Here is a 23,065-nt window from a genome sequence, read left to right as displayed (position 1 = left end):
ATATCAAGATATCATATTGTTTAAATATTTTTTTTAAATACTGTTTTAATATTATATCAATTAATGCCCAAGCGAACCTCGTTCATGTTAGATTCGTTTTAATTCTAGAAAAGATTATATTGACCGAAAAAAACGTAGTCTGGGGTCTTGGGACTGCACTGGCTGCGCCCACTCTGTACCCGCCTACGAGTGCTGTCTATCTTCCAATTATAACAACAGGGGAAATAACTCATGTATGCCTGTTTTTGATTTAAATCTTTGTAATGGCTAGTGACTCTTCTATGTGAAAAATACTCCCTAAAAAGAACAAGCCCGCCTTACATTCTATTAAATTTGACTCTCACTTCCAAACCGGTGAGCTGTCATCAAATATAACAAAGAGTTTATTAAGGTTAAATAATTTAATTATTAACATACAAAATGTGTATATATAACAGCCTTGTTAGTACGTTCCTCATTCACTATCAAACTCTTTCACCACACTTTCACATACATTATGTGTATGTAATTGATTTAACAATGACAAATTTAGAAGAAGAAAACATATTTACTAAAAATGCAGTGGTATGAATGATCTCGTCTTACTCAATTCCCCGGCAGATGCAGCCTTTAAAATCCCCCAAACAATTATCCTACTATATACATTAAAGATTATCTCCCCAAAAAATCAAATAACTTCTAAAAAATACAGCTTATTTTTATACTTATAATTGTGTGCTTTAATCAACTTTGAATTTGAATTCTTCCTAACAGTTCTTAGCTATTTCTATTTGACACAGTATGCCAGCTAGTGAAAAAATCGCACACTGCACATTAAATATGAAAACATATATTGATATATTGATTCCAATTATGCATACATATTATTTTGGGTTGCCTATATAACTGCACAACAAACATTAAATATAAAATGTATCAATAAGTGACTTATTGACATATTTGGTTGCGCACTTTGGTATCAAATAAAATATGGATAGGATCACCTTGTAACACACAACAAACGAGAAGTAAACACGTCAATTAACAACAACATCTTTTGATGCTTTGGCGACGCTGAAGATCCTGCTCATTAAACGTACGTCATTACTGACAGTGAACATCAACTGTGCAGATCTTGCATTCCGAAAGCTTCTGGATTCTGGCAAACCTCTTCATATGACGGCGGAAGATCAAACTGCTCAGTATCTTGTGACACAGGCGTCGTCCAAACATCTGGTTGATTATTATGTTGATAGTTTGTATGGCGAGATGTCTTGTTTCTCTCCCGCTTACATATACAGTAGATTATTGACAGGCATATGATAAGAAAAGCTGCAGAACTTATGCCAGGGATCAACACGGGAACTTCATGTACGACTAAAAAACAAAAATTTTAAGCATAAAGAAAGAAAGCAGTGCCAATTTGATCCCTTCGTTCACCTTTATTTTTTGTATATACAAAATGTAATTACTTAGAGGTTTGGTGGACATGATATAACATAAAAATAAAGTCAATTCAGAGTCATTTTTCGAGTAATGAAGGGGTCAACTTTGGGTCAAAATTCCAATTTGCTCAATATTGACAAAACTTTGATATATTTTGATTTTTCTATATATGATGTATTGATATGTTGAAAATAAAACCAATGGGAAAAATTAAGCCATAGTTAAAAAGTAGGTCACATCAGAACAAACTTTTCATCAGTATAGCTCACGCAACTGCCTCATCAAGTTCTCTCAGCCGTGTGGATGATGGTTGAGAAAACTGGTCTGAGCCAGAGATTGACAGTCAATGACAATGCCAGTATGTCCCAATTTGCTCAATATTGACAAAACTTGATGACATTCTTTAATTTTCTATATATGATGTATTGATATGTTAAAAATAAAACCAATGGGAAAAACTAATCCATAGTCAAAAAGTAGGTCACAGTGACCAAATTCTATAAATGCCATTTGTATCAAACATATATTACATCTTGTACCTTAATACACATAAGAACACACTTTTCATCATTATAGCGCATTCAACTGCCTCATCAAGTTATTTTTTAACATATATATGTACCATAATTATAAAGAAAGATTAGACAAATACCAAAGTTTCGTCAAAATTGGGATATTGACCCCCCCCCCCCCCCCCCCCCCTCCCCCCCCCCCCCCCCCCCCCCCCCCCCCCCACTTTACCACTTATAACTCGAAATGACCTCTGACCTAACCTTAATTTCATATCGTATCATGATCAACTAACACCAAAGTAATTATTTACAAAATAAAAAAAAAAAAAAATGTATCGGTGATAGCCACCAAAGGGTCTTTGACACTCCTTCTTTGTCTTTCATAATGTATTTCAATGCAAACGTATAGTGTTACTTTGTTTTTGTTGATTGAAGCAACGTTTCTTTCGCAAACATGCAAAAATGATAGGTTTTAAAACCCAAAGGTGAAATTAAACTGAAATGTACAACTTACCAGGTACATTTGGTATTTTCGAAACTTGTTTATATGTCAGTTTGGATCCATAATGAGTATTTTCATTAACACTCAAGAGCACCACGAATAAGCTCCGGCCAGAGCTCAAAACTTGTCTGTTGGTTTCTCCACAAAATCGTTCGAGCAGTGTCCCACCTAATTAAGCATAATTCTGTTTTGAGATAGTTTCAAGTCTTAGGAATGCTACATTTGACAAGTAAATTTAATGAAAATATATATGTTTTTTTTTACTTTTTTTTTTTTTTTTTTTGAAAAACTTTTAAAACAAATGTTCATATCTTCTTTTATTTTATTTGAAATATCTTTTTTGTGTAAATATGTATCTAATGTTGTTACAAGAAAGATGGCCCTAAGAACAATATGGTACGCAATTACTACGTGGGTAATATGATTGTATTTTATGTAATGTAACTAAATAATGTTCAAATTTAAATCTGGATAACAATATTACCTTCGTATATGAATAATCTATCACAACTGCATGTTTCACATATCTGAATGTTCATGTCTATCTGAAGTTCAACTATATTGTTGCTATCTTCTGCTGTGATATTCCAGTTTTCAAGTACAGGGCTACAATGTCAAATGTTATATGTTGGATAACATTGCAATCTTACAACAACAACAAAATGTTCGAAATTAGTTAAATGTAAAAAAAAAGAGTGACAGCGATATTGATCAAATATGTACTCTAATCATTTGTCGATTAATTTTATATAAATCCTTTGTAAATTATACCCTTTCGTATAAATGTTGCCTCATATTTAGTAAGTATTAAGCACACCTGATTTTGCATTTATGCAAGAACCAATCTTAGCAACCACAACAATGACACTAGGGCATGCGTTCATGGCCATGACAATAAATCATGCGTTCATGGCGATGGTACTAGATCATGCGTTCATGGCAATGACACTAGATCATACGTTCAAAGCAATGATAATAGATAATAAGTTCATAGCAATGATACTAGATCATGCGTTCATTCAATGACACTGGATTAGCATTATTGGCAATGCCATTAGATCATGCGTTCATAGCAATGATACTAGATCATGCGTTCATGGCAATGACACTAGAATATGCGTTCATAGCAATGATACTAGATCATGCCTTCATGGAAATGACACTGAATTAGCATTATTGGCAATATCAATAGATCATGTGTTCATGGCAATGATACTAAGTCATTTGTTTATGTCAAGTACTTATATAATGTGGATTAAACTGTGTCAAATCTCATCGCTTTAATTTTATAACACTTATGACAAATTGGTTATTTAAAGATGCTGTTTTACAATGGCAACACATAACAATAGTACATGCCATTCTATGTGAATTGATCAATTTAAAAAGTTAACTACAAGTAACGTATCTAATAGTGAACGAGTTTAGAAAATTACGTATTACATAGCAAAGATTGTTGACTGTTAATAATTCAACTCATATCTGTAATAATCTAAGTAAAAACTCAAAATCAATTTCTTTATTAGATCGTAAGTATAAATCATTCATTTTAGTAATAACGTAGTAGTCACAATATATGTAGACACTTTTACGTGTATATTTCTACCTCGCTAGATTCATTCCGATGAGGCCTGGTATTTTGATGATTTTCTCATCATCGGTTGCAACAAGTCTTCTCTCAAAACAGGAGGTGAAACCTTTGAAATTTAGAAAAAATAGCATTCCCCAAATCATTGAAAACATAATTAATGTATTCATCCTTTGTACAGTCAATGGAAATTAATCATCTTAGAAATGTGTTTACTTTCTTGACCATTATCTAATATTTTATAAATAAAAATTGTTCAGCAAGAAAATAAGTTAATATATCATGGACAACTTTAAATCAAATGGAGTCTAGTCATAGTTATGCTGGAGAGGGTCCTCAAACACTAATTTCTCTATTTAAGCTATATTTTCCCATTAAAATACACAATGCTAGACGTCAAATAAAAGAAAATAAATACCAAAAAGAATTGCAACCAAAAACGGCAAACACTGGAACTTCACGCCAAAGTCTCTGAAATAACAAAAAAAAAAATGTAATAGAAAGGCTATGACTTCCGAAGAATATGCTTTAGGTGTATATTTATTTCAATACAAAATCTGTAATCCTTTTTAAATGATAATTAGAAAACAATGATACAACAACTCACTAGGTAAGTGTTTCCGTACCATTTTAACGGGTTTGCTGAAATCATTCGTCATCATAATAGTCCTTAGTTTTAAATGTTAACTTTTAAAACGACTGTGAAACAAGTTATTGCAACTTATATTAATGATAAGATCCTAAATCCCGATTATAGCAGTGAAAACACAACAATGAAGGGTAGTATTATCAAAGAGTAATTTAGGATTTGAAATAAGATTTGTGCTACTTTGACTAACCGGTAATGAAAACCGGGGTGATACCCTTATCGAATTTAGGAAAAGTGCAGCATATCTGCTTGACAAGTTGTTTGTTTACATCGTGTGTCATGACCACATGAATAACTGGCAATTTTACCTGTCGGTGAAAGTAGGAGCATCGCCGGAGAGCATAGGTGACATGTTATTTGTTTACATTCTCTACTCATAAAAAACTTGAATGCAAACTTTACAACGAAATTTGATTTATTGAAATAGGAAATCGATAGTCTATTTACGAAAATATCACATTAATTCTATCAAATCCACTATTTACTCTTTTAAACATTTTAAGATACAATTATGTATTGATAGATTTAACGCCCGTGTTTGTTTACAAAATTGAATGACAGTGACCCACACACAATGTGTGTAAACAATAAAATTAAACACAAATCCCAATCATGAAAAGAAGTCGTGATGCAAGCTCTCATGCTACATTTGACACACTATCCCACAACGTGTGATAGTAAACGATAGTATTACACAAACAGGAGCCCCATTCATGAAAATAATCAGATCCGCTAGGCGGTGCGTTGTAACTTACTCCTCCGGTCTTTAAAAGTGGACGGAGCACAAGGCATACTTAGTATTATATACAAAATAGCCATATATTAACCATGGTATTAACCATAGGCCGGTGTCTTTACTCCCGGTACTCCGGTATTCATCCATCTCCAAAACATGACACGTCCTTAAATGAACTTGGCTGTTCATAGGACGTGAAACAAAATAAACAACCAAACATCAAGCAAAACGTTATATGAAATTAAAAGTTTTGTGAAATTAGGACCCATCTTTTCATTTACGACACTCAACATAATCTTTAACATCGAGATAAATCAGTGTATGTCACACTTAACTATAACATTTTGTTAGATACAACATACTAATTATTTTTTTAATTTTCATGATGGTTTTTTGTTGTTTTTTGTTTGTTTGTTTTTGTTTTTTGTTGTTTTTTGCTTTTTTGTTTTGCTTTGTGTTTTTGTTTTTGTTTTGTTTTTCTAGTTATTTTTTCATTTATTTTTTCCTTGATACTTTGAATTTTCGAGATTTATTTTTATTATCAAGATATTGATATTAGACTTACCTTTCATATTGTTATACTTACTTCATTATTGTCAAATTAAACAATAAAATTGCTAATACTTCATTGTTTTCTTAGCTGGTTCTAGTTCGCGGGTATCATATGGAACACATATACGTGTTGTAAACAGTCTGTAGTAAATGAGTCTACATACTTAGGTAATAATACTGTATATTATAAGCGATGGTTTGATAAAGGTGTGATTTTTATAAATGATTTACTTAAAGAAGATGGCAGCTTTCTTCAACAGAATGAATTTAATGAAGCTTTTAATTTAAATACTGACTCCCTTGATTATAATGGTATTATTTTGGCAGTTAAAGGATTAGGATGGAAATTTGAAAAAAAACTTACATTACCATTGATACCACTGTATATTGATATTGTTATTAAAAGTAAAAAAGGTACAACGTATTGAATAAAAATAATGTATTGCCTACAGGCCAAGGAAAGTGGGACACCATATTTGGAAATATACCTTTTGAGGAATGGAAAAAAATATACTGATTGCCTTTTGATACAAATAAAAATTCAAAACTACAATGGATGCAATTTAGAATTAATCATCATGTCTTAGCTACAAACACCTATTTGAAAAAGATTCATTTTGATCAGTCTGATTTGTGTAATTTCTGCTTCATAGAAAAAGAAACAATACATCATGTACTTTGGGAATGTAATTAAAGTCCAAAATTTAATTATGGCTTTCCAAATTTGGGTGCAAGCTACTTGTAATGAGACATTTAATGTATGTAAAAAAGATATCATTTTTGGTAAAATAGCACAAAACCCACACCAAAATAACAGAGCAGAAAATATTATAATACTAAATATGAAGCACTATATTTATTGTCAAAAGTGTTTAGGTAAAGCTCTTTACTTACCCACTCTAATTAGTAACCTTAAAACTTCATATAACATCGAGAGATACTTAGCAAAAAAATGTGACATGGAAGCTACTTTTATTGAGGATTTCAGTGCTTACCATTCAGCCTTTAGAAAATAAATATAACCATTGCAATAAGGTAGTGTCTTTCATTATGAAATAGATTTCACTTTACCAACGTAATTAGTTTTTTTTTTTATATTTTTTTCAATTTGCTTGTGTTTTTGTTGGACTGGTTTCTTTTCCATTAAATGTTTATTAGCAATAACCATATACGTGTTGTAAACAGTCTGTAGTAAATGATTCTACATACTTGTTCATATATATATATATATGTGTGTATATCCATTTCGTAATTTTCCATGACCTATCTATAATTTTCGTGAAAGCAATTAAACAACTTCGTTTGCGATCATACAGTGCTACTCAACTTAATACAGAGACGGCTAAGACAAGCGGCCAACCAGGAAGTTGACCTCTTTTCTGTATCACATATACTCATGCAGTAGAGCAGAACATTTCTTTTGTTCGAGCCATATGCGATAAAATGTTTATCGACTGTATTTGTTCTTTACTTCTCAAATAGGGGTTCCACATACTTGTCTCCAATGTTAACTACAGTCAATAACACCATATTCCCACTTATTCACTGTTGTCATCAATGACAAACCAGTCTGATAATGATGATGTTGATGATGTGTTGGACACATCTGACAACACAACACGTTTCCGAAAAGAACAACAATTCGGTCGCTTATTTCGATTTTTTTTCCAGCAGTGTTAACTACTTGGCATCGAGATATCGAGATTACACAAACCTGTTTTCCATACTGAAATAAACACATCAAGCAGTCACATGGTAATCCTCCATTTTGATATTTTGTTTAAACTTCCTTCGTAAGCTGGGTTAATAACAACACCCGGTACCGAAGCCGGAAAGACGACTAAATGCGGAAAGAGGTAAAGCCTATACATAGAAGTCCATGCGATTACGTAAATAAATTATAATTGATATTGTATTGGAATAGTGTTTCGGGGAGGTGTTTAAAGGGACTAAATGGTTAGATTTCAATAATTTCTTCACGCATTTGATTTCCGGAAAGCGTTGTGATACTTGGAATGAGATTGTTTATAAAATTATGGCACTTTTTGTGAAATATTGGCAATGTTTATCAACTTCGAATTTTCGCTGAACAACACTGGAAGTTGTATCTGTCGCCATTTGCTGTCTACATCGGAGAGAGCCGAGTGCGTCACATGATTTCAGCATCCTCGCTTTCACCTGACGAAAATGGAATCGAGGTAAGTGTAATTTTGTTATATAATTTTTAATCTTGTATCCTTTTTTATATATTATTTTAGTGAAAATCTAGCCATTTAGTTCCTTTAATCATAGCTTACATCTCTAATGTTTATATCATAGCCTTTAGTGCAACAATGTATATAAGCTGACCAGAATGACCTGTTGCGTTGACCTTTTCGTTGAATATTCAAAGAAGGCGATCATATTTGTTAAAAAGTATGCGAACCTGTTGAATGTTTTTTTTTTTGTTTTTTTGTGGGGGGGGGGGGGGGGGGGGGGGGGGGGGGGATGGAGGAGGGGGGGGAGGGGGCTTGTTTGGTTTGGTGTGATTTATTTAGTTTTTATAGTTTTTTACAAAATAAATAAAAAATAGGAAATGTAACGTATGTTACTGAGTTGGTCTCTGTCACAACGCTGAAGGTGAATATTCAAATTGGTTTTTGATTTATAATTAAACTGATTCGGTCATTATTTTGTATATTCTAAATAGCATCAGAGAGTTAAGTTTATCAAACGTATTAACAAATGATTTCAACTATCAAAGTTTGCAAAATCGAATATTAAAAAAAAAATAAAAATGTAAACAAAATATGAACACAAAAGAATATGCATTTATAAAACAATTATATAGGAAGTCAGACGTCACAGAGTCATCAGTATCTTGATAATTTACCAACTTAGACTACATGACTGATTCCCCAATGCATATGGTGGACTTTACATAAAAATATAATTTTAGTATTCTCATCTATATTTTTGACACTTAATATAATTTTGAGATAGCATGGGAACTCGTTGTGTATACAAAGCTAAAATACCAAAATATCTACATCAGATCCACTTACTTATATCCAATTAGCGTGACGCATACTGTAGTAGCAGGATTTTGTTTGTATCCTTTTCATCACCTTTTCGTTATGCTCTTCATACAAGTTTATAAAACTTATATATTGTGGCTTGTACATGCTGTATAGAGGATATTCCTTATTTCATGATGAACAATATATATATATATTGCATCGTGTGGGATGGATACTTGTACCTTGCTTATGCTTTTTCCTCGCGGTCGTTTAGGAATGTTCTATATATGGATTTTTTTTTATTTATTAGAGGTGAGTGAAAATATCAAAATCGTTATTTTATCTGCATCAACGATATTCACCATAAAACATTTTATTTCACCTCACTGGAAAAGGAAAATAAATGAATTTGAACACTCTCTTTTTCAATTCCACATAGTGTAAGTAGGATCCTCATCGGTAAAACAAATTAAGAACGTTTAGCAATTTTTTTTATATCTTTATACAAACATTGATATATGTATATTACTTGTAGTATCATTATACATACAAGGGAAATAACTCGTGTATGCCTGCTCTTGAATGTCAACGTCAGATGGTAAAAATCGACATACACGCTTTTGAGATTTACAATAACAACGTTATTTCTTTTTTTTATTTTTCACCTTAGATTTTTTACCGTTCGATATAGCTAGTGGCTTCAATACAAAATACAGAAACGTGATTCAGCAAACACGTTCAGATATTCGATTTAAAAAAACCTAATCTTTCATAAACACTTTCGTAAATTTAGCATGTTTTGATTGATCGTCATTTCTATAGATTTGTTACATTTTATCAGTTTCTTTAATTGTCGATCACTATCATGCGCCTATTTTACCCACGATTGAACGATATTTGGCTTGACTTAAGGTTTCGTTTGCATTCGTGACTTTCTGGGATTTGCTTTTTTTCTGAATTAACTACAATATATATTTTGATATAACCAGAAGTTAGTCAACAATAACAAAAATGGAAACATTAATGCGGTCATTTGGGTCAGACCGGTCGAACAAATCGTATTTTGGGAAACAGGGAACCAAATATTCATATTGGATAGTAACTGAATCATACATTATATCACGTTTGATTTATGCTCAAGAGATAATTGCATTGTATAAAACTGAAAACAGTAAAATATATGAGGATGGTGCCAAAGAAAAATCATAAATCATAGTTATATGAGTAGAATGCTAAGGGAGAAACCAACATTCAAGGTCAAATGAGAAAAAATCCCAGGAAAAAAAATCAAGAGTCAGTTATATACGATCACGTTGCCATGGTGAACTGACCTGCAGGTAGGGCATTATAATTGTACCTGCTGCCCCCATTGCATGATCGTAGGAGGCGACTAAATGTGGGATCTTATCTTTTGGCCTTAGAGTCTTTAAAAGTGGCAGTTGCTGCTCCTGCTTAGCGCTCAGCATATTAGGACAGGGACGACTCGTTCGCCCGTTGTCAGTATAATGTGACCGGGCGGGGTGTCCTGCTGGATGTCTTCGGCAGTATGCTTCAGTGAGGTATCACTATAAATCGGCAAAAGTTCCGGCCCATCACAAGGAGACTTAACACGAACATATGCACTTACCACACGCATGCATATCGCACGCACGGGAGGCCGTCCTTAAATGACCTTGGCTGTTGAAACCAAACCAAACTAAAGCCATGGTGAAACCACCAGACAGGGTCATATAAGGAGTGTGCTTATAGAAAACCATCATTCATGGTAACTTTGTTACGTTGCACCGAAATAAAAACAACTGTCAGGGTCATATCGAAACGGTGAAAAAAAACTAGCTGCCATGGCCATATGATGATGAAGCAAAGAAGAAACCAGCTGTCAGGGTCATATTGTGACGGTCCAAGAAGAAACCAACTTCAATGATCATGTGATGACCAAGATGAAACCAAATATCAGGGTCTTATGATGACGGAGAAAACTAGAAACCAAATGTTATGGTCAAATGATGGCGGAGCGGAGAGAAAAAGACATCAACTGTCATTGTCAAATGATGACGATGCCAAGATGAAACCAACAGCAAGGTTCGTGTGATGACGGAGCGAAGAAGAAACCAACTGTTATTGTCATTTGATGAGGGAGCAAAGAAGAAACCAACTTTCAGGTTTTTATTTTATCGGCATTTCTATGAATGTGTTGCATTTTATCAGTTACTTTTAATTGTCGAACACTAGCATGCACCTATTTTGCCCACGTTTGAACGATGTTTGGCTTGACTTGAGGTTTCGTTTGCATTTGTGACTTTGTGGGATTTTTTTTTTCTGAATTAACTACAATATCTAGTTTAATAATAACCATACGTTATTCAACAGTAACTAAAATGGAAACATTCATGTGGTCATTTTGGTCAGAAAAGAAGAAACCAAATGTTATATGATAATGGTGCAAAGAATAAACCAATTTTCAGGTACATATGATAATGGAGCGAAGAGAAAACCAACTGTCAGGGTCATATGGAGACGGTACCAAAAAGAAACCAACTGCCAGTCTCATAATTAATATGATGACAGTGTTAATAAGTACCCCACAGCATAAAGCAAGTGGTCGCGAAAAAAGCATATAAGAAGGAATGAAAAAGACAGAAACGAAGGTAAACACAAGTTGTTGATTCCATGATTTGGAGTTTTGACTGCCGATTTATTTTGGTCTCTTTAACGTCCTTATATAGAGGACATTGAAGGAAAATCCTTGAGGGGGCCAAGTTCAAGTCTTCTACGTGTAACTTGCTGTTAAATACACAAGAATTTAATCTTGATTTTTTGAATGCTTTCTAAACAGGCCCAAAAAACCCACTCCAACACTACAAGGATATTCAAACTTTGGTTGAAACATGTCTGCCTGTCTAGGTATTTTCAATTATTGCAAAATTGCTTAACTGTTGAGGATGATCATCACACAACAATGTGATTATATATCACCTTATCCTTTCGTATTTCAAATATTATCAGTTTAAGGTTTTTACAAGTCGTCGTGTTACATTTTGTGCTTCCTCTGTGATTTTACTTAAACCCAAACATCCTATTTAAGAAAATATAATATTGCCGGCGCGAATCGTTTTAACCATTATAAATCTCTTCGTCTTAATATTGTACCTTTGCAGAGAGCCGTAGATGGGGTATATACATGTAGCGACATCTTCATTTGCACATACGTGCATACGTGGATGTAGGACGTCTCACGACATTGTCACTCGACCGAATATTGTTTTCACTGATCCTACGAAACCTGATACACTCGTCACTCGTTAACGCCACTTTAGGTAATAAAATAAGTCAAAAAGGAGGTCCCCTGCTACTTAAAAAGAATACTATTGAGAAAATCATAATATGTTCCTGTCACGCGAAGACGACGGCAATGACTTTACACATTATAGGAACTTAATCCGTTCGATATCAAGGTTGACAATTTGCTTACATATCTTCTTATCCATGCACGTTTCTTTGTACTCTTGGGTTGCATTTTCGAAAACCACCCTTGATACTGCAGAGGCTACGCAGTGGTCTGACGGCAAAACAACTTGCTATTTGATTGGTAGTTTTGTTTTACATATAAGGTGACGGTCACGGAGCCAGTAATTTTGTCCTACCTTATTCACAACATATGCTTCAGGAGAACTATCGAGGGTGTTCGAAAACGCGTCCTGGTTGACGAAGCAGACTTCGATTATCCCCTTGTAACATATGTTCTTATGAATAATAAAATCTATTCAATTTACAGTCTACGATATGTGCTATGTTCTTTAGACGCATTACAGAGAATATACTGCCTCAATTCTGTCTGATGAATAAAAACCAGTCACACTGAAACACTACTTAATTGTATACACTAATAATGACAGCATGCTTGGTAGACTTAGGTTAAGTTCTATGCTATGCCATCATGAAAATGAATACGTGGTATCAAACCACTAGTTAGGTATGACATACACTGATTTGTCTCGATGTTATAGATTTAATGTCGAGTGTCGTAACTGAAAAGATGAGTCCTATTTTTCACAAAACTTTTAATTTCATATAACGTTTTGCTTGAAGTTTGTTTGTTTATTTTGTTTAACGTCATATTAACAACCAGGGTCATTTAAGGACGTGCCAGGTTTTGGAGGTGAAGGAAAGCCGGCGTACCCGGAGAAAAACCACCGGCATACGGTCAGTACCTGGCAACTGCTCCACGTAGGTTTCGAACTCGCAACCCAGAGGTGGAGAGCTAGTGATAAAGTGTCGGGAGACCATTCGGTCACTGCGGGTCCTGCTTGGTAAACAAACATAAAACAATAAGAAATTAAAAAAAGATAACAAAGTGATTTCAACATAATCTTTGATATTTAATTTATCAAAGGCTTACCGGGTAGAAATCGTTTAGCATTTGATGCAAACAATTTCGAATCCCGCTCTTAATGAATTGTAATGTTGTGTACGAAACAATTTAAATTAACAGTTACTGTCCAGCAGTTAATCATGTAAATGTGTAACAAAATAGATATCACAGTCTAGGAATGGATAATTGTAAAATACCATAAAACATTTAAATCTTACACAACAAATAAATCATTATACAAAATGAAAATACGTAGGTATCTTACATATTAATCTATGTATCTTATATATTAATCATATATACAAGACACATTAAATGAAATGTACATTTTCCTCATAACATTTTATAATATTTAACGGAAATACAATTTACACACTTATGATTATGATCATGATTATATATATATATATTATATATATGTATGGTATCTCTTTATACATTTTGACAAATACGAACATAAACCATGTCTTCACTTAAGGCATGAGTTTAGCATCACTGACAAGTCCTAGATTGACGAACCAGTTGCGTTATGCAGAATAAGTCATTTCGGCTCTACCGTATCTAAGTTTATTAAGAACGGTGCTTGTATCTTATATTTTAGTACAACCCTTGAATTACACGCACCTTTTTGTTTTAAATGATTTGATAAAATGAGCATACTTAGAATGTATTATAATATAAAACACTTTTTGTCAACAAAAAATTGTAGTCAAGGATTGCAATGTAGTAATACATAATATTACTTGAAAAAACACTGATTGCTCTTTAATATAACGATTGCTATTTCATAGGTTGTTAAAGTTTTCATTATTTTCAAAGATTTAGACAATAATCTATATTTTACCATTTCCACCAAAAAAAAAATCAAAAAAGAGAAGAAAAAAAATCGCTCAATTTACTGCTCAGACATCGATTATTTGAACTTAAAAAGAAAATGATAATAATATTTAACGTTTCTCAAAAGCACACTCTTGATATTCATGTATCACACAAAAACGCTGCAAGCATATTTATATATGTACAAAACTTTCCTTTGGAAATAACTAAAAATTATTCAACATTGTGTCTTGAACAATAGAATAATGCAATTTCACACAACATCCACGTGTTGTATAATCTATTTATATGAAAATGTTATGGATATTAAAATGAATTATAAATTATATGTTTGTTTTTGTTGGTTTTTTTGTTGTTGTTTTTTTCATTTTCAGTTAGTAATGTGTGAGCGTCACAAGGAATTAAGATGATATTATTAAATAATCATGTAGATGAATTAATTGAAAACAAAAAACAAAAAATCTGTGTTTGTTTCGAAACAAATTTCAAAGTAAGTGACTTCAAATTACTAGAAAAATAATACACTTACGTACCACGTTTTGCTACTAAAATGCAAAAATATTGATGCAGAAATAAATTTTTTTTAGTAATTGTATCATGATGTTCAAAACGCATGTTTAAGATTAGAACACTAAATTCCAATCCAAACACTCATATCAATAAATATAGTACTAAAATCATATCACAAGAGAAAATGATATTTTTAACATAATAAATATATCCGAATAAATATCAACAACATAAACATATTTATATTGCATCCATAGAAAAAATCCATATTTTTCTCTGCATCGTGTAAGCAAATAAAATGACATTGATAATTTATTATATACTGTCGACGGACTTAATTTGACGCGCAGAATGATGAAATAGCACAGCAAAATGATTGTCATAGAAACAAATGTCGATAAACTATAAATAGTGCAACTATAATTCAGCGGCATGCTTACAGCGTGAAAATTGGTAAGATAAGGTTATCGCAAAAATGTGTACGTTTTCAATATTAAACTCAATGCTTGATCAAGTCATGCATGTCTGAGATCAGATGGAGAATTAAGAATGCAAATTGAGTGTTTTCTTAGTATCGTGGAGGGCTTTCATCATAGGGTACATAGTTAGGTGGTGAATTTCTGTCATCATCATATGCTGGGGGATTGGAATCCGAACTAAGCCCACAAGAATACGTCGGAGGCGGTGAAGACGGAGCACTGTATGAATTATATCCGGGAACTCCTTGGACTAAATACACAGGCTGATTCTCCGTTTCCCTATAGGGCGGTGGGTTAATAGGCACCATCGGAAAACTCTGTTCCGGACTCCAGATTTGACTATTAGTATTTCCGCGTCGTGGTATATATGGCGACACTTGAGGAGGAGAATGGCGACGCGTTCGATTCCGTCGACGGGTTTCTGTATCACTAGAGTGAGGCGACACCGACGTCCGCTGCCTTCCATTGTTACTAAGGCTGCACTGTCGACATATCCGTGTCGAGCACATACAGCACACAGCTATTATAACTACTAATATACACAAACCACCCAAAACACCACCAACTAATGTTGACAGTTTAGCACCACCAAACGATTCATCCTTTTCTTCTTTGTCCTTGGCTGAAAATAGAAATAACACGAAACATATAGAAATTTGCAATATAGACATTTATTATGATTTGATGTATTACGGATATAAAAACAAAATTATTTTTTTTAATAAAGAGCTTAAAGGGAAGTTATTTCAACTATTCAACTACAATGTGTCTTTATAATAAAATAAAACCCTATTTTACAGTTTAGCTATGAAACAATAGCTCATTACATATATTGTTATTTTTAATGAGATCTTAATACGAAATTTTGGGGATGAAAATATAATTACAAAAACTTGGAGTCAAAACATTTCATATTGATTGATAGATAAAGTAAAAGTCCGTTTCATAGCTTCCACGATTTTATGTTAATTTTTTAAGCGGTCTGCTTAGAAGATAAAAAAAGCAAAGGAAAAGAAATGAGATTAGAATAATTACCATGTAGATATTATTATTGCACTTTTGAAGGTTTGTATTAGTAATCATAAGATTTGAATTATAAAACATTATATATACATGTATATATATATATATATATATAAATCCAGGATATTTAAGAGTGGTGACTGTAATTTAAATGGTGTATATCAATATAATTATTATTATTTACATTAAAATTAACGTCCACCTAATACAAATAACTCACAGACGTATAGAAACTTACGTTTTTCATCCCTATCCCAGCCTATAGGAGGCGGATAACTACTGCTCACTGTAGTAAAACTAACGGTTTTGAATTCAAATTTGAATCCCTGTCCATTAATATTGCTGTCCGTATGGAAATGAAAGTATAAGTGTATCCCACTTCCTATTATCGAGAATGTCTCCGTCCCACAAAACCTTCCAAATGATGGACTATCGTCGTCGTAACCTTCAAAGAAAAAAAGTATGGCAATGCGTATTAATAATGAGGACAAGATTGATATCCATCCTTGTGATTCACACATATCGACCTTGGGACAAGGAAGTTGTAAGTAATCCAAATTTAAATCTTTCATTGAATTTGAAAAAAAAAAGAAAATTTACATCTTGTTCACAGCCGTAGTTTAATCGTTTAATACATAACTAGCTAAATACGTATGTCCAACACGATGCTAGAGGACTCCATGTTTCGAATTTTTTGTGCGACCTTAGTTGACATTTTGTGGTAAGGACAATTCATTTCCAGTCATGGTTTTCCTTTTCAAACAAAACGTTAATTGTTAGAATTTCCCAAATGGCAGAATGTCTGAATGCTTGTTAGGGGGTATTGCGACAAAAAAGCTTGATATGAGAGAAAAATAATCCTTTATATGTGGTCATAAAGGATATGGATGATATGGATATCCTATTCTCGGGATTACAAAATGGAGTTAAATCATCAGCAAGCTTCGCGTTCCTCCCCATTATGTAATCCCTTGGGTAAAATATACATATCCTTTATACCAACAGTCTTATATTCAATATTTATTATTTCAGTTAGTATACAAATACAAATATTAAAGGAGAGAATGTATTTTGCGAAAGGAAACCTTTATTTTCTAATTGGTGGCTAAAACAATAGTTTACATTTTAATTAAAATGATGACAATATCATATTTTTAGAATTCATTTTATCGAATATCTGACATCTAAAATATAATCATTGGAGAAGATTATTCACTACAAGAAGAAGTAAAGATTTGAAGAGTATAACTTTAAACATTCGTACTTACCATCATATATTTCCAGATAGTCGAGCTCACAAGTATCGTCATATTCAATATCCATATCAATCATCTTAATTTCTATCTTTTTGTTAGAAGACGACGACGACACCCTCCACTCGCAATCTTGATTTCTGTTAATGTAAAAATATTCTTATTTGTTATAAATACAATGTTTTCCTTTACACATGTAATTGGAGTTTGACAACAAATAGAAGAAAGGTGGCGTATAAAAGCTTTTCATATTCACATTTTAGTGGAAAATTGAAGATACATGTAAAAAAAAAAAGCAGTAATGTATTGTATACTTCTTAATCAGAATTCGATGATTGGAAGGATTACTTTGGCTTTTAGAATACAAAATGAAACGAAAATGTCTAGAATGACCGCGAATACAGCTGGATGAACTACCCGAATGTTAAAAACTATATATACAGTAAGAGCTACTGCGAATATATTTACTCTATTAACATTCCATTGTCTCATTGAAGACTGGCGGGCAAAATTCGAATAACACTTTCTTTGTATTGATTTCAACGGTGATCAATTTAGGCATGCTAATTAATTGTTCATTATTTGAATTTAAGTGGGCTTAGATCTGTAAACTGTATAATTATAGAAAGTATGCTTATAGCAATGAATATGTTAATTAATAGATTATTTCATATTTTCTTGGGAAAATTTAATGGATGATTTCATATACCGAGAAAAAAAATCATAATTACTTACGGTTTGTACATGTTAGGAAAGTTCACAGACGCGAGATATTCTCGCCTTTTATAAGCTTTCTGGTCATCCGGGCACGAGTATGTACATGTTCCTGCAGAGATACACACACGTTTAAGATAAAACAGTGCATTTATTCAAATATTTGTTTTAGTATTTTGTTAAAAAAAAAAACATAAAACACAAACTTCAAACAATGTGATGCATTGTATGTGATGCAACCAAAGTTTATTACCTCCATGTTTTTTTTATAATTATATATCTAGATATTTATTTGGTTGCCGGGGACATAATATAGATATAATTCACCTTTCTCACAAGTATCATGATCACCTTGAAAACCGTTGCCTGTTTACTCCGGTTTCCGGCCATATTAAGACGTCTTTATCTTTAATAATTGTTCAAGATGTTTTTATCAAGAAACCCAAAACTCAAGCCGTCACATTAATTTACGAATTGATTGAGTTTACACATCCAACGCATTCTGATAAGTCTTGAACATCTCAAATAAATTGTCGTCGTTATTTTTGAAAAATGTTAAAGCAGCATATCGCTTTTTCGAAGATATACATTTTCAATTTGCCATGTTATCACATAACGTTTAAGTGAATATTAAAATAAAACCACTGTTGCACTATATAGATGAGTCGATCTAAGTACCATCAACGCTTTGCTCATTGGCTAATATTATCGTCGATGTGCTTCAAACATTTGAATGGTCGTGATCTTAAATGTGTTCTTTTTTCAGGAAACTATTCTTGTAAATAAAAATAAAAAGGCAAACACAAAATGTCAATTTGACGATAAGAAGACTTGTTTTGTAACATCTAAAATGAGAAGAAGAAAAACCCACCTGGGTGTTGAGAATAATAATTTGTTGCAATCATACAGAAAGTAAGTCTTTGCTAACCTATACAACTTTAAAATAAAATAATAATGTTAATCCACCATTCGTCAATAGTGTCCAAGCATGCAGAGTCAAATTATATATGTTTGAGTTACGTGAAAACTCTGCGTGACAAACGGTTTTTCTGAAGCCATTCTTGAATAAAACAGCAATGAGCTGGCGGCAGTTGAAAGAATCAATATTTGAAATAACTGAATAATTATTTACAGAGATTGATCGGTACGAAATACTGTGTTTGTTCTTTAACCAGTGTTCTTCAAACAATTCACCACATCGTGTAAGTAAACATCATGTCATGTTACTATAAATAAAATCTCTCATTTAAACGTTTGCCATGTATAAACATTTCCTCTTTTGCCATGGCGTAATCAAGTTTGTAGTGATTCGCTAATAGTTTTGATATTACACCTGAAGTGAAAATGTTTGCGCGACATATAAAATTGAGATTGGGATAATTAATGTACTCACCTAAATGAAAAATACAGATGAAAGCATAGCAAACGGCTATAAATTTCGCCGAGGTGGGGAGTGAAGCTGGAATACATTCCATTCCACTGAAAAAAATAGAAAATAATGTTTAAAAGTTTTACCCTTTTCAGTAAAGTGTATTCAGTATATATATAAAATATTCGAAATTAGAAAATGTTTATAATTTAAGTACAAAATTGAAAAGAATAACTTTTAAGACAACGTTGTTGTATAGATTAAGGTTTGCATTGAATTTTAAAAGCAAAATTAATTATATTTCTCCGATGAATAATAATTCAACAGTAAGTAATAAATGGGAAAATGGAAATGGAATTTTTCATATTCATTTCTCTTATTTAGCCATTTTTTTACATGCCATGCAAAGTCAACATTCTTATGGATAGTAAAACAAATGTCTAAATAATTCAAGTTACATATTTAAATATTTGGCTAAATCAAGCTATTTTTCTGATCCGTTTTTTGGTTTCCAAGTCGGACTTATTGAGTCCTTTACGTGTATTTTGATTTTATGCTTCTTGCATCAGTCAATCACATACGTTACGAAGAGCTAATTACATTATAATATCAATAACAATATACAGGTTGAAGGAGTTATTGCCATATAAAATATATGCAAGATATATACAAAATATATAGGTATGTACAATGAAATTAAAATCTACTACATTTCTCTAGGTTAAACTGATCCAGATAGTACGGGTTTTTTTTTATTCTAATCTGTTTCGCCTAGTTTCACAATTTACCTGTACGTGTCCCCAAGGACAAAACAGGTGTGTTGTGTCGTTGCAATCATTACTCAGCATCTACCCTATCTTTTACCTCATTTACATTTAAATGTACAATTCATGCGTGTCTGTTTTGTAGTCATTTAAGTGGCAGAGCAGTTTATCATGTTTATACCTCATAAAATGTGACATACATTTCAGGGCATTGACAAATGATCTATCAAAATATAAGGTTGCCTTGTGCTGTTTGTAATACTTATTTTAAATGCATTTTTTGCATTTCAACTTAATAGGCGCTTAAGGGTTCGTATTTTTATTAAATATGTGTCTTTGTTAATTATCTGTAGCAAAAATGCATGCCACCTTTATGATAATAGCAAGGAATACACAATTCTCCTCCATTGCCCATATATTTACAGTACAGTGACGTAAATAGGTGTTATGAACATAAATATTTCATAACTTTGTTTATCGTTCATGTTTGAAAAAAGGAGAAATATTGCATCATGTTTAGGAATGAAATCAGACATGAGAGTAAGAAATCTTTATTAATATAAATAAATTATTTTCCTGCAAAAATCGTATAATTCGATGATAACATATCGTATTCTCATCTAACTCTTAGATAATTTGGGTTCATTGGACAAAAAACAAAACATCTCATACTAACATATTCAGCATATTAACCTTAGAACTGCGTCTTTATTGTGACGGTGTAAAGCTAAAAGATGCCTATAACTAGCAAATCATTATACAAGACTCATAATAGGAAATGCCTGTTTATTTTTTGTTTTAAATAGGTCAAACCATTACATCACAGGAACAATAGCGATGTTGATAACATCAAACGTTTTATGGAATATATATATCACAGGTTAGAAGTAACGGAAACAATACATATCATCTGTTAAATAGTCTTCCTGATTCTATTGAAATTACCTTCCTATTGTTAAAATGTTAAAAACATATTAACGTGAGAGAAAAGAATAAAAATAGAGTGGAGACATACATGTCAGTTTCTATTGTATCATTAATTATTATTTAAAAAAAAAACCTTGTATTAACGGGTGCAGAATGAGTACATACGCACTATTGATGACGGTACGAACAAGGGGTACATGAGCACTGTTGATATGGCATCTATGAGGTGTTCATGCTTGGATAACTTGAATATATGTCGTGTGGGGATATCAATTTCACGTTTGCTTAGGGCCCTAGCCTATCCAATTTTGTGCATATGTAACAAATGTATGTATTTTTGTTGGTTCAAATGATAAAAATTTTAACAATTAGTCTAAATTTGTATAAAAAAAACGGAAGATGTTCAATTATCCATACCCTGCACAGATAAAGACGATATTCTATGTCAGTAAAATATATATGAATTACAGATTTAATTACCTATCACCTCATGTTAAATGCTGTTAGTTCTTATTCATATCTATAAAATGAATGCTGTACTTTTAACCCAGGTTAACATTCCATCGCTTGTTAGTATATTACACATTTACTCATTTTAATTCTACCCATTAAGTCTTTTAACAGTGAAATGTAATCACTATATAAGTTAGTATATCATATTGATGACCATATCATCACAGACAATCATTTAATTGGAAATACTTCAGTTCAGTTAAGTAAACATGATTTATATATATAAATTATTTCATACATTTTTACTTTCTTGTTTTATACACAGTTATAGCACAGGTACTAGCCTCGTCTGTCAATACATCCAATATATAATCGGATGTATTGACCGACGAGGCTAGGACCTGTGGTTAGATCTGAAAATCCCCAGCCTTACTTAACATACCTTGGAACTTAAAAGACGTATCCAAGTCAAGTGTCGATAATAACCGGTGTACTTCCGCATTCGTCAAAATCACCATTTTCAACAATCTATGGATTAAAGGCATCCACTATATATCATTTCGTCCCCATCAGAAAATACACCCGATGGTTATGACTATGATTATATGTGAATGTATCCATTGTCTTTACGCCATCTTCTTGTATAACACCGGGACTCCGCTCGTCGGGCCTTGTTCTGGACTGCAAATGTCGGGGTTGATCACTATATTCGTTCTACAAGATATATATCCTTTGTACCGGGTTACAAAAGTAATACACACGAGGATATGCCAGTCAGATTTTGAATATAAGTGACGGGAGGGGCACTTTGGGGGAAATCTACCCATGACCTAATTCCATTTCCAGTGTATCAATTGCACTTAATAAAATCAAATCATGAATGTAATAACATTTTATTATGAAGAAGATTTTATTCTTCACCAGCGAAATGACTAACTTGTTCATTCTTAATTTTCCTTTCAATGATATTTAAATTTCTACATGTTCATACCCGTAGGGTACCCTGCTCGTTTTGCTCTGTTGGTTTCCAATAGCGAGATCGTGTAGAACGGGTTTATAAATAGCCGACAGTGTTGATATACTCTTTAAACCTGACCTTAGCTGACTGAATCTCGAGTGCTGGTTTAATATACATATAACCCATGATCATCGATATAATGTTTAAAACGGTATAGTTCTGACATGTAATTGACACGATCTAGTCTAATTGCTCGGTCTCAAAGTGGGACTTTTTAACCATGAAACGGCCGACAGCGTTTATTTTAAACTCAATACTTTGTATTTTATCTTACACACGTGTTAAACATACACGCGACGAAGAGCAAAGTCCATTAAAATGTCCATTCCAATATATACAGGTTGATGTTCTCATTGATATTATACAGTACAAGCGATATCAGA

The 23,065-nt window shown here is 32.6% G+C and overlaps 2 protein-coding genes across 4 annotated transcripts; both read right to left on the bottom strand.

Moving 5' to 3' along the window:
- Positions 1–386: 386 nt before the first annotated feature.
- Positions 387–7,790, bottom strand: LOC117329817. Of its 3 annotated transcripts, none has more exons than XM_033887971.1 (6): positions 7,679–7,790; positions 4,446–4,498; positions 4,046–4,136; positions 2,924–3,045; positions 2,452–2,607; positions 387–1,356 (listed from the first exon to the last, which is right to left on the bottom strand). In XM_033887971.1, the coding sequence occupies exons 1-6, from the start codon at positions 7,687–7,689 to the stop codon at positions 1,100–1,102; spliced, it is 690 nt and encodes a 229-aa protein (XP_033743862.1). In that variant the 5' UTR covers positions 7,690–7,790; the 3' UTR covers positions 387–1,099. The 3 variants fall into 3 exon arrangements, with proteins under 3 accessions (XP_033743862.1, XP_033743861.1, XP_033743863.1); XM_033887970.1 differs by having other exon boundaries at positions 7,292–7,769; XM_033887972.1 differs by lacking the exon at positions 7,679–7,790 and adding an exon at positions 5,999–6,111.
- Positions 7,791–13,321: 5,531 nt separating this feature from the next.
- On the bottom strand, positions 13,322–22,412 carry LOC117329816. Its single transcript, XM_033887969.1, has 6 exons — positions 22,107–22,412; positions 19,545–19,630; positions 18,173–18,263; positions 17,453–17,577; positions 16,423–16,629; positions 13,322–15,783 (listed from the first exon to the last, which is right to left on the bottom strand). The coding sequence occupies exons 2-6, from the start codon at positions 19,624–19,626 to the stop codon at positions 15,251–15,253; spliced, it is 1,038 nt and encodes a 345-aa protein (XP_033743860.1). The 5' UTR covers positions 19,627–19,630; positions 22,107–22,412; the 3' UTR covers positions 13,322–15,250.
- Between the last annotated feature and the right edge of the window lie 653 nt (positions 22,413–23,065).

Source organism: Pecten maximus, chromosome 6, assembly GCF_902652985.1.
Source record: "Pecten maximus chromosome 6, xPecMax1.1, whole genome shotgun sequence".
In the NCBI taxonomy this organism is placed as follows: Eukaryota; Metazoa; Mollusca; class Bivalvia; order Pectinida; family Pectinidae; genus Pecten; species Pecten maximus.
Note: the sequence above shows the minus strand (reverse complement) of the source record. Positions and strands in the feature narration are given on the sequence as shown.

Coding starts and splice junctions, on each gene's coding strand:
- LOC117329817 (XM_033887970.1), bottom strand. CDS start 7,362: ATGAGTATATGTGATACAGAAAAGAGGTCAACTTCCTGGTTGGCCGCT. Junction 4,137..4,445: donor TTTGGTTGCAATTCTTTTTG/GTATTTATTTTC, acceptor TAAATTTCAAAG/GTTTCACCTCCTGTTTTGAG. Junction 1,357..2,451: donor GAAAATACCAAATGTACCTG/GTAAGTTGTACA, acceptor TTTGTTTTTTAG/TCGTACATGAAGTTCCCGTG.
- LOC117329816 (XM_033887969.1), bottom strand. CDS start 19,626: ATGGAATGTATTCCAGCTTCACTCCCCACCTCGGCGAAATTTATAGCC. Junction 17,578..18,172: donor TTTCCTAACATGTACAAACC/GTAAGTAATTAT, acceptor TTACATTAACAG/AAATCAAGATTGCGAGTGGA. Junction 16,630..17,452: donor CTATCTGGAAATATATGATG/GTAAGTACGAAT, acceptor TTTTCTTTGAAG/GTTACGACGACGATAGTCCA.